The following is a 12500-nucleotide window of genomic DNA, read 5'->3' as shown; positions in this document are numbered from 1 at the left end:
AAAACTTGCACTTGTGTGTGTGTGTGTGTGTGTGTGTGTGTGTGTGTGTGTGTGTGTGTGGATTTACTCGTCATTTTGGACATGCGGGACACTGGACATAGTTCAGAGCCTTTCCAGAAAGCGACTGACCCTCTTGACGTCACTCAGAAAGTAAGAAGGGCGGCTTGGAACTGGATCAAACGTCACACGCTTGTTCAATTAACCAGCTTCAAAGACAGAACATAGAAACCATTCCCAAGCTTTGGAGAAGAAGTCCAGTAATATCAGTGAAAAAAATCCGCTTGTGTGCAAAGTAATTCCTTTCTAAGTTGTTTGGGGTTTTTTGTTGTTGTTGTTTGGGTTTTTTTGCGTGATACTATTTTGTAAGGTTTTCCTACAAACAGTTAACTAAAGCGTTGTCGAGTTGAACGACCCAATGGCTTGAACCCATTTACAACACGTTGTTCAGAGCTGGGGTCTTGGTTCGATAAAGGTTTCATTGTTCAAAAGAGTGGAGTCCTGGGTAGAGGTCTGTCCCTGGATGGAAGGTCCTTCTGACGTTCTTAGGGTCAGTCCCAGATACCCTGGCTCAGATCATGTGAAATAAAAACCTGTAGCAGACCATGTGATGAAGCTACTGTTTTTGCTCAAAGCGCCCGCAAAGGTTGGTTGTTTTTATTATTTCTTTTGGTCTTTCTTGCTTCCTGCGGAACACAGAGGATGGAAAATCTTTCTGCCTTTCAGGGGCCATATTCAAGAGACCATCGTGCATGTGGGTAAAAAATGTACCTGCGGGAAAATCTACCTGAGGCAAGGCAAACTGCCCGAGGGTAAGCAGTATCCGGTATTCAGGAACACTCGAGTCTACCCGCAGGTCTCCAAACCCAAAGTCAGTTTTGCCCTTGCTACCTGCCAAGGGTGACTGCCCATGAAGCAGAGGTAAACATGGTGGATCCTTTTGTAGCATTGTTTCTGTTGAGGGAAAACAGACGTGTTTTGCGGATAGCCTGTGTTTTGCTCTTTTGACAATGCTCTGAACCATAGTGCAGTGAGAAGTGTACGAGCATGCGCAGAAGGGAATCACCAGGATTTCAAACCATTGACGATGGGTAAGCTGCCTGAGTGCACCTTGCGTACCTTGAATACGAAGTTAACTTAACTCTTTCCATACGAACGGCGAAAGAGACGACGTTAACAGTGTTTCACCCCAATTACCATCATCAAAATATTGCAAGCGGAAGGCTCTTATACTGAAGACGTGAATGTTGACAAAGAATACCACAATTCTGACGACGGAAGCTAAAGGTTGGGTCATTCAGACACCCACTGGACATCCGAGGGGTCTGTGTAGAGGAGAAGAGAGGACTGGCCGTACTGAGTGAGTTAACCTTCAAGATAAACTGTACCCACGGGTCCCTGCCATGTCAAAGGTATTGCCTTAATATAAGGCAAAATGAACTTGTCTTGAATACGACCCCAGATGGTCTGGGTAACTGAAAAATGGATTTCACCTCGACTGGTCAACTGCTGTCGCTTCCACGTCAGTCCCTGTTTTGTACCAGCCTACTGCCTGTCATGACGTGCTTGTCGTGCTTGTGGGATTCAATAGGTCCATGAAGATTCTTCTTCTGCGTTCGTGGGCTGCAACTCCCACGTTCATTCGTATGTACACGAGTAGGCTTTTACACGTGTATGACCGTTTTTACACCCGCCATGTATGCAGCCATACTGTTTTCGAGGGTGTGCATGCTGGGTATGTTCTTGTTTCCATAACCCACCGAACGCTGACATGGATTACAGGATCTTTAACGTGCGTATTTGATCTTCTGCTTGCGTTTACACACGAAGGGGGTTCAGGCACTAGCAGGTCTGCACACCTGGGAGATCGGAAAAATCTCCACCCTTTACCCACCAGGCGCCACTACCGAGATTCGAACCCGGGACCCTCAGGTTGAAAGTCCAACGCTTTGACCATTCGGCTGTTGCGCTCGTCTGTCCGTGGAGATTCAGCTGTCAGACCTCTGTCGATGGCTCGACACGGTTGGTGTCAAATCTTAGCTAGCCCGTATCACCGGTCATCGCAATGGTCATGTGACATGACTCAGTGTCCGTGAGGTACGTTGGTCATGGCAGGATTGCACACAGGCCACAGTATATAGATAGAAGAAGAAAAGAAAAAAAAAATGTGTGTGTGTGTGTGTGTGTGTGTAAAAGCCCTGAACGAAAGTCATCGCTACATTCCCCCAGGTGTAAAACTTGCAGCAGGAATAAAAAGGGGGAGCAATTTGAGATCTTGCTCACCTTTTTTTTTTGGGGGGGGGGGGGGGGGGGGGTGGGGGGGGGGGAGGGGGTGGTGGTGGAAGTTATCTTCGGCTGCTTTAGACCCATCTTGGAAAATAAAGAACAATTTCGATCTTTAAAAACTAGTTGGCTTGTGTGGATAGTTGCGAATCTTGTCACATGTTGTGGCCAGTTCTCTGTGTGTGTGTGTGTGTGTGTGTGTGTGTGTGTGTGTGTGTTGCCGCGCGCGCGGCGCTCGCATACACACACACATACACAGACAGTAATATGGCTCTCTCCCCCGACTCACGTACTCTGCGATGTGTGTGTGGGTGTGTGTGTGTGTGTGTGTGTGTGTGCGATGATTCACTGAACCAGAAATAAAAATGCGGCACATAGTTGCCGAATGGAATGCAATCTTTCGCCCTATCTCTATGCGTCGTCACGTTTACTGTTATTCGTCTTCTTCCTGTGGCACAGACTTCTTTTCTTTTTTTTTATCTTCTTCTTCTTCTTTTTTTTTATATTATTTTTTTTAAATCATACATTCCTATAGAGTCGCACGACTGAGTGATCAACGCGCGACAGCACACTTAAGTGACATTCTGAAGAAACTGACGGAGCAAAACAATCTGAAGTGAATACCCAGAATTCTTATCATCGTGCGTTCTGTATCCAAAATGGCAAAATGGACAAAGTGTTGAACTGATGGCAGTCATCTCGGAATTTTGTGTCACAGATAGGAAGGGTATGTGACATGCACAGAGAGAGCTTTCCCATGTCATAATTTATTTAATTATGGAGTCAATAAGGAGCCCCCGCACGAAGTCGTCAGTTGTGGAAAGGGCAAGCACTCCAAATGACAATGTGGCGGAGAAAGCTTTTTGAACGAAAAATCGGAGCAGGTGGCAAGGGAGACAATCAAGGACTTTATGGTTTGTTGGCAAAGCCGTGAGAATAAATGGATAGACAAATAAATAAATAAATAGATTGAACGCCTGTGATCGATGATTTTTTTATTTTGGGAATTCGCTGGGTTTTTGACAGTTACATGACAACAGACACCAGAAAATGGCATTGGTAGGGGTTTTTTTTTCTGTGTCTCTTTCATTGCAGTATCTGTTTGTGTTTGATTTTTGACTGATTGTGTGTGTGTGTGTGTGTGTGTGTGTGTGTGTGTGTGTGTGTGTGAGGGCACGTGCGTGTGTCAATGTTTTTGCGTGTCTATGACTGATGTGCATTTATGTCCGAGTCAATGATATGTCAGCGGTTTGCGGCATAATTATGCTGGCATACATGCGTGTATATGTGCGTGTGTTTGTCTATGTGTGTGTGGCGTTCGCAGCAAGCACGACTGAGAGAGAAACCAGTGTGTGTGTGTGTGTGTGTGTGTGTGTGTGTGTGTGTGTGTGTGTGTGTGTGTGTGTGTGTTCCATTTTCTTCATATTGCTCGCCGGCTTTGTACTTGTGTGTCTGTCTGAATCGATTTTGTCAAATAACTGACACTTCACACGGATTTTCACTGAGAACGCTGCAAAGCCCCGCTGACCATTCTTTAGCAACATATGAGCTAAGTGAATCAATGTGTAAGTTACCCATGACTGCACAACAGATTAGCAACCTCAGACTCAGTCGAAAGGCTTACCCGCCATAACCGGCGCACTTTTTTTTTTTTTTTTTTTTTTTTTTAAATAAATAAATATCCCAAAGAAGCGGTGATCGTTTTGGTTTGTCGACCTCCACTGACTATGACCGATGAGGGGTGTGTGTGTGTGGGGGGGGGGGGGGGGGGGGGGTTCAAAGATTCAGTAATGTTTTGGGGATAGCCGTAACTGATGTCAGTCATGACGAACAGCTTTTTTTTTAATCTCACGCACGTGAAAGTCCCCATTATGTAATGACGTCAGCTTCCTGGCGGTGGGGGTGGGGTAATATATATATATATATATATATATATATATATTAATATAAATAATGATATGCATAATCGGTCTGCCTCTTCGCCACCTACCCCAACCCCCCGCCCCAAAACAAAATGCAAAAGTGTTTACCCGGCTGCCTACTGTACACGGTGAAAAGGTCATTAAGTACTCAATGAGAACTGGTGTGTAAAAGCGAACGAATTAGGCTAACATAAGAGCTGCTCTGTGCCAACACTGAATACCAAACGCTAAAAGCGTTCGGGAGAACTGGAAACACTGACATTATAGTAGCGCAACGTTGAAGATCTGTGGCTTAAAGATGTCACAGTGTAAGAGAAGCTAGGTTGGTATCTATCTATATATCTATCTATCCATCTATATATAGCCTGTCTATATCTATATCTGTCTATCCATATATGTATAGATAGATAGAGATATGTTTATTATACATACATACGTACATACATACATAGCCCATGTATATATGTGGCTCAGAGATGTGTAAGAGAAGGGGGTGGGTATCTATCTATCTATCTATATACATACATATATACATACATACACATGTATATATATATATATATATATATATATATATATATATAGCCAATATACAGCGCCTATGATTGAAAAAGGAGAGGGCTGGTTCGGGGTCCTGTGTCCGGGGACACCAAGTGCACACAAAAAAAAAAATTCCCAGTTTCACTTTTCCCCCAGCAGAACACTTAATTCCCTCTCACTTCTTATCTATTTCCAACAGTTCACGGCTCCGCCTTCAGTTCAGTTCAGTTCCCACGCGGCACTCTTCAGTCATTTCCGCGGCGGCCACTGCTGGCGGTGACCACCCCACCCAGCCAACTTAAAGAGCGACACGCCCTTCAAGTTAACTCTCTCCATACGAACGCCGAAAGAGACGTCAGTTAACAGCGTTTCACCCCAATTACCATCATCAAAATATTGCAAGCGGAAGGCTCTTATACTGAAGAGGTGAATGTTGACAAAGAATACCACAATTCTGACGACGGAAGCTAAAGGTTGGGTCATTCAGACACCCACTGGACATCCGAGGGGTCTGTGTAGAGGAGAAGAGAGGACTGGCTGTACTGAGTAAGTTAAAGAGCGACACGCCCTTCAAGTTAACGGCGTTGAAACAATGACAGTCTGTCCGTGGCTGTTATATAATAATTGTTATGTTTGTTTAGTTATCATCATTATTGTTAGTTTCACTGAGTTTCTCAACGGACTCGGAGTGGTCCGTCACTGCGTTCGGACAAATCCATATACGTACGTTACACCACATCTGCTAGGTAGATAGATGCCTGATCAGCACCGGCATAACCCAGCGCGCTTGGTCAGGCCTTGAGTGCATGCATAATAGTTATTATACTTTTGTGTACCTGTCAAGAGCCATGAATTTTGTCATGGATTCAGTGTTATTCAGCGCACCACTGAAGCCGGTGTGTGCTGCACACTCGCACGCCGAGACCCGTTGGTTTATCGTCAGTCTCATCCGTAGGATGACTAGTGGATAACCCAGCGCGCTTGGTCAGGCCTTGAGTGCATGCATAATAATTATTAAATTTGTGTACCTGTCAAGAGCCATGAATTTTGCCATGGATTCAGTGTTATTCAGCGCACCACTGAAGCCGGTGTGTGCTGCACACTCGCACGCCGAGACCCGTTGGTTTATCGTCAGTCTCATCCGTAGGATGACTAGTGGACGTTCAGTTTGATTTTCCAGTCAAACCGTTGGGAGAAAAGGCGAGAGTGGGCGGATTCGAACCCAGACCTTGACGGACTCTGTGTATTGGCAGATGAGCGTCCGTTAACCATTCTGCCACCTTCCTCCACACTGATAAAAATTATCATTATTTATTCATTTATTATCATCATTATTATTATTATCATTATAGTATTATTATCATTATCATTATTTTGTATTTGTATTTTTGTATTTGTATTTCTTTTTATCACACCAGATTTCTCTGTGTGAAATTCGGGCTGCTCTCCCCAGGGAGAGCGCGTCGCTACAGTACAGCGCCACCCATTTTCTGTATTTTTTCCTGCGTGCAGTTTTATTTGTTTTTCCTATCGAAGTGGACTTTTCTACAGAATTTTGCCAGGAACAACTCTTTTGTTGCCGTGGGTTCTTTTACGTGCGCTAAGTGCATGCTGCACACGGGACCTCGGTTTATCGTCTCATCCGAATGGCTAGCGTCCAGACCACCACTCCAGGTCTAGTGGAGGGGGAGAAAATATCGGCGGCTGAGCCGTGATTCGAACCAGCGCGCTCAGATTCTCTCGCTTCCTAGGCGGACGCGTTACCTCTAGGCCATCACTCCACTTGTCGTTGTTACTGTCCCTGCTACCTACAACTACTCAGTACTGCTACTTCTGCCACCACAAATACGAATACTACTACTTGACTCTTTATTTCAATTTAAGTCTAGGACCTGTGTTGCCGGCGCCACTAAGTGTTCATGACTGAACAACATTCCCACTGATTATTGAAATGAATAACTCTATTACAGCTTCGCTGAGCCGAAGATAACATCAGCTGGACTGACAAAAACCTACATTGTGAGTTCGTGGGCGTTGGGTGCACGGAAGCCGAAAGGCGGGCTAATTATCTTGCTTCAAACCACGCTCCGTATGTGTGTGTGTGTGTGTGTGTGTGTGTGTGTGTGTGTGTGTGTGTGTGTGTGTGTGTGTCTGTTTCTTTCCCTCCAGCTTGTGTCACTCTGTGTGTGTGTGTGTGTGTGTGTGTGTTGTGTGTGTGTGTGTTATGTATGCCTGTATGTATGTGTCGGTATGTGCAGCTGTTTCTCTCACTCCAGCGTGTGTGTGTGTGTGTGTGTGTGTGTGTGTGTGTGTTTGTGCGAGTATGTGTGCGTGTGTGTGTGCGAGGGGGGAGGGGAGTGTATGCGTGTGTATAGTGTGTGGGGGGGAGGGAGAGCGTCAGTGTGCGTGTGTGTCTGTGTGTCAGTAAGTGAGAGAGAAAAAGCTCGTGTTTTGATGTACCTCAGTCTGTGAGGGAATCTTTAGTTCGGTAATGGTTCAGTCACATCTGCCAACAATCAGTCCCCTCCTTCTCTCCCTCTCTCATGGCCCAGATTGTTTGTTTTCTAGTATTCCTTTTATGCTATTCACATCGTACACAAGTCGAAAGGAACTATGGCCTGAAATGAATTTATCATCTGTATTCGGCTTCACACAAAGACACACACATACAGACACACAATGGAGGAAGAGAAATTCACACACACACACACACACACACACACACACACACACACACACACACACACACACACACACACACACACACACACACACACACACACAGGGACAGCCTGAGACTAGAGAGAGGGAGAGAAGGAGAAACGGCTGCACACACACACACACACACACACACACACACACACACACACACACACACACACACACACACTGACACACACACACACACACACACACACACACACACACACACACACACACACACACACACACACACACACACACACACACACACACACACACACATGCCAGTTCACACACACACTGACGCACGGCACACAAAGAGCATGACTGTTCAGTTAAACGCTGCATCGTTCTGGTATCAAAAGAAAAACAAACAAACACATTTTTCTCTCCTTTGCTGTTTCGTCTTGGTTCCATGGCATCGTTCACCTCTAGCGTTACTGATGGAGACTTCAGGAGGGGGGTGGGGGTGGGGGTGGGGGCCAAACATTATTATGACATTACTCCTGCCGCTCCTTCTCCTTCTTCTCCTCCTTCTTCTCCTCCTCCTTCTTCTTCTTCTTCTCCTCCTCCTTCTTCTTCTTCTCCTTCTTCTTCTCAGTTTTTGATGATGAGCATGTTTTCCTTGTGATTCTCTTGCTTTTTTTTATTTCATCATTTTCAGTATAGGGCAGTCTCTTCATTCTCTTTTTTTTCTTTTTCCGTTCTTCACTTTTTTTTTCTTTTCTTTTTTTTTTTTTTTTTTTTTTTTTTATAACAGTCGGGACCTGCTATTCTCGTTAAACGCTTAGATTGATGTTAATACAAGTAGACGCTAAGCCCGAAACACTGCGGCCGGCGATACCGAATCGACTTTTTTTTTTTCTTCTTGTTTATAAATCACTTTTTAATGGGGCGGCGAAGGGTGGTTTATTTTTTTCCTTTGTTGGTGTGTTGATTTTGTTTTTGTTTTGTAGCGGGAGGAGGGGTAGGGGGTTGGGTGTGTGTGTGGGGGGGGAGAGCGGGGGGGGGGGGTCCTCTATGTCTTCTCATGTCGGGAGGAACAGGGTTAGTAACGATAGAGTTCGGTGTAGTTGTTTGTAGTAGTTGATGCCCGGATCTGGGGATGGTCACCGCCCGGAGATTGCTCAGTAGTACTGCTGCGGGTTTTTTGGGTTTTTTTTTTTAGTGGTTAACATTTTGTACTAGTTTTGTGAGTTCCATTTCCTATCTTCACATAATTATTTCAGTCAGTCTCTCCGACTGAATGTGTGGAGTTGTGTAGTGTAGTGTGGTGTGACGTGGTGTGTGTCAGTATGTGTGTGTGTGTGTGTTTGTGTGTGTGTGTGTTCAGTGTGTGTGTGTGTGTGTGTGTGTTCAGTGTGTGTGTGTGTGTGTGTGTGTGTGTGTGTGTGTGTGTGTGTGTCCTGTAACGCGGCTGTGTGTTCATAATTATGCTATAAGATCTCCCTCTGTACTGCATGTTGATGTGATCCGTGCTCATTGTGCGTGTCGCTGTGTGTGGCGGTTTCGTGTGTGTGTGTGTGTGTGTGTGTGCGCGCGCGCGCGCGCGCACGTGCGTGCGTGTATGTGTGTGTGTATATAACTATATTGCGCGTGATCATAGTCTCTGTGCGTCCGATATACGTGTTACCAGTAACACGACTCATTATGTCAGTTGGTGTGCTTTTTGTCTGCCCTACATTCGTTTCCAAGTAGACGCTGTATTACAATACTCAAGAACTCTCTCTCTCTCTCTCTCACACACACACACACACACACACACACACACACACACACACACACACACACAGAAAGCAGCTTACCTGATGCGGGAAATCAGCCGCCGCCGCAGCAGTCACCGTGACAGCACATAGTGCAACGCACAGCATCACTAACACCCCTGACCCACATCGTGCCGACGGTAGAGATCTCTCCCTCCTCCTCCTCCCCCCTCCGCAGTCTGCATTCTCGCACATTGTCAACTGACCCGGCCGCCGGACAGCGGGAACACTGACAAGTGCTCTGTTTTCTTCAGTTCGGAAATTCCGCTGTGAAGGTTGAATCGTGGAGGAACTTGGAAGCCACCACAACAATCCTGAGGCCGAACTCACTGCTTTGTCAAAGCCCTTTCAGGGTCTCCACTGAAGCATTCTCGTCAGTTTGAGGTAGTTGATGTATCTGTCCTATCACTCTTCAGCTGAAGTACAGCCATGCGTTGAAATCTTATTTTGTTATCATTTTTTTAAATGTCAAAATTGACAGAGCGGCACTCGTTTTGTTGTTGTGTTCGGCAGTGTTTTTTCGGCTGTACCAATTTTGTTCTTACCTCACTACGGAAAAAAAATCGTTTAAAGTCTTCCACTTTTGAATGTGATGTTTCCGCGAGTCAGACTATGCCATAGAATGAATTCTCCAATAACTAATTTAAAGGAACGTATAGAGACCTAGGCATCATGTGACTTCTCGCTGTCAGTCCGCAGAGGAACTGCCGACTGCCGAGCCCCTGAAATCCCCTTCACAGGGTGCACCACGAAGATCCGACAGCCCCTCCACAATACCACACCACACCACAGAATACATGAAACAGACAGGCTTGCATGCAGTGAAATGATCTCTGTATACACCGCGCCTGCCGCTTCTGTGCGTGACAAAGTTGACTCACTCACCCACCGCACTACAAGGCGGTCATAGCGTTCGTGGGCGTTTGCCAAGTCTGTGGAATAGACAGTACAGGGCAAGGAGAAGCGTAGGCTGAGTTGTTGCTGGCGTCACAGCGTGCATGAATGGTACGGTCTGTTATGACAGCTGCCTGCTCGTGAGTGACACGGATGTGCCTGTAGCCAGCGTCATTCTCTTGGCGTGCTTTATCTCTCCCCGGCACCTTGTTGTAGTTGAGGCCTCTTGCCCTTGCTTCAGTGTAGTGCCTGTACTGCCTGCGTGTGTGACGTCTGCCAGTGTAGGGAGACTCAGTGTTGGGGTCTGTTGGGGGAAAACGGTAGCGCTTTTCCTCGCAGCTCAGAGGAATCCGTCACCACGGGGGGAAAAAAAAAGTGACCGGGCGTGCACACACATTACGCAGCCGCGGGCACGCGCGCGCTCAGGGAGAAAAAAAAAAGTGTTTCAGAGAGACAGAGAGAGGGGGAGAGATTTCTGATGGTTTATTCGTGTATAGGCCTAGGCCCCTTATTAAGGAGTATGTGAACATCATTCATGTATATACAATCACCACATCACAATGCATGTGAACGTCAAATGTGAACATTATTCATATATATATATATATATATATATATATATATATATATATATATACACCACGTGACATTACAATGCATGTGAATGTCAAAATACTCAATCAAACAAAACTATAAGGAAAACAGTGCTAGGACAGAGAGAGACAGATTTACAATCATAAATTTATTATTTTCGAAGCTGGCGGATAAACATTCGTGTACATTTTCTTCAGAAACGGCGGGTTTTATGTAGCACTATGTCACTCAGTGGCAAATAGAGATGCACACTGGAGATAATTATAAGGATAGGTACATGTATACCTACATAGCACTTAATTCTTGGTTCAGAACATGATGTACTTCATCAAAGAAAACAAAGTATAGTTTATTGGATGAATGAATCAGTGGAGTCACAAGCAGGCTGAACGGAGTGAGAGACGTGGAGAAACCGAAAGAAAATTTGATGAATTTTGGAATGAAAATCCGGTTATTTTTTCTGAGGAAAGAATGACGATAAACACGAAAATTAATACTAGCAACAGTGTTCTTTTTTCAGGTCAAACCACCTACTAATACTGAGGTTCGAGAAGTGAGGTGTTTGTGTGCCAGTGTTGTGTGTGTGTGTGTGTGTGTGTGTGTGTGTGTGTGTGTAAATACACGCCAATTTTTCAGTGCTTTATAAACGACTTGATAAAGAACACTGATGGTGCAGATGATAATTATAGCGCCAGGCCGCTTGTGTCACAGTGATGCTTTATTGAAAACAGAACCTCCCATGGAATGACTCGAAACGTCAAAGCTATTGTTTCTGTCAGTGCTCCTTGCCAGCCACAGAAATCTGATACCGGCGTTCACGCTTCATCAATATGACTTTTATGACTGCTTTCAGCTATGATTCAGATTGTGTGGTTCAGTTGGCATCTGACTTCCCGGCCGAGGAATAAGATAGTGTCATCAGTGGCTTTAGGCGGCAGGTTGGTGGTACACATTCTGCACCACCGTGAAGACCAACATGATGATGATATAAATGATGATAATAATCCCTGCAATGCCGCGGCGACTGGTCATGGTGGCGCGAGTGCCGGAAGAAAATATCGCCGGCACCACATACATATTCCATGTTGGTGAACAGAGAAAGAAAAAAAAAAGGGGGACAGCGCCCAATATGGGACTCGAACCCATGACCCTCAGATTAAAAGTCTGATGCTCTACCGACTGAGCTAACCGGGCTGTCGACGGTTTGTGGACTACAGCCAGTGGTTACTCTTAGTTGTCGGTGGCGCTGGACCCATTGAAACGTAGCCCACGTGACACTGAGCAATATTCCGTCTTCAGCAAAACTCCAACCTGTTGCAGCAGCGATAGACTCCTAAAGTGGGAGATGGATTCCTTTGAATCTTTGAAGAGAGAGGGAGGGGTGTGTGTGTGTGTGTGTGTGTGTGTGTGTGTGTGTGTGTGTGTGTGTGTGTGTGTGTGTGAGTGTGCGGTGCGTGAGTGTGTGTGCAGTGTGTGTGAGTGTGTGTGTGTGTGTGTGTGTGAGTGTGCGGTGCGTGAGTGTGTGTGCAGTGTGTGTGCAGTGTGTGTGTGTGTGTGTGTGTGTGTGTGTGTGCGGTGCGTGAGTGTGTGTGCTGTGTGTGTGAGTGTGTGTGTGTGCCGTGTGTGTGTGTGTGTGTCACAGATCCATACAGAGCGAGGGGGTGGGGCGGGGAGGAGGACACTGAGAAAGAGCCTGAGACTGAGACATGATAGACAGAGTGTGTCTATCTATGAAAAAGAGAGAGAGAGCCATTCTCACAGAAACGGAGCTTTAGGTAGTTGGCTAGTTTTGTAGACGTATATG

The 12500-nt window shown here is 45.7% G+C and overlaps 1 protein-coding gene and 1 non-coding gene across 2 annotated transcripts in view; both read right to left on the bottom strand.

The window, feature by feature from the left end:
• Positions 1–10285, bottom strand: part of LOC143292888 (uncharacterized) — a 22843-nt gene extending 12558 nt beyond the window's left edge. Inside the window, exon 1 of the mRNA XM_076603554.1 lies at positions 9251–10285. Coding sequence (XP_076459669.1) covers positions 9251–9403 — 153 coding nt within the window. The 5' untranslated portion in view covers positions 9404–10285. The remainder of the gene's footprint in view (positions 1–9250) is intronic.
• Positions 10286–11817: 1532 nt separating this feature from the next.
• Positions 11818–11890, bottom strand: Trnak-uuu (transfer RNA lysine (anticodon UUU)). Its single transcript has one exon. It is a non-coding gene; the product is annotated as a tRNA-Lys (tRNA).
• Positions 11891–12500: the final 610 nt, after the last annotated feature.

This window comes from Babylonia areolata, chromosome 18 (assembly GCF_041734735.1).
Source record: "Babylonia areolata isolate BAREFJ2019XMU chromosome 18, ASM4173473v1, whole genome shotgun sequence".
Classification (NCBI taxonomy): Eukaryota; Metazoa; Mollusca; class Gastropoda; order Neogastropoda; family Buccinidae; genus Babylonia; species Babylonia areolata.
The sequence above is the reverse complement of the archived record's forward strand: the minus strand, read 5'-3'. Positions and strand labels throughout refer to the sequence as shown.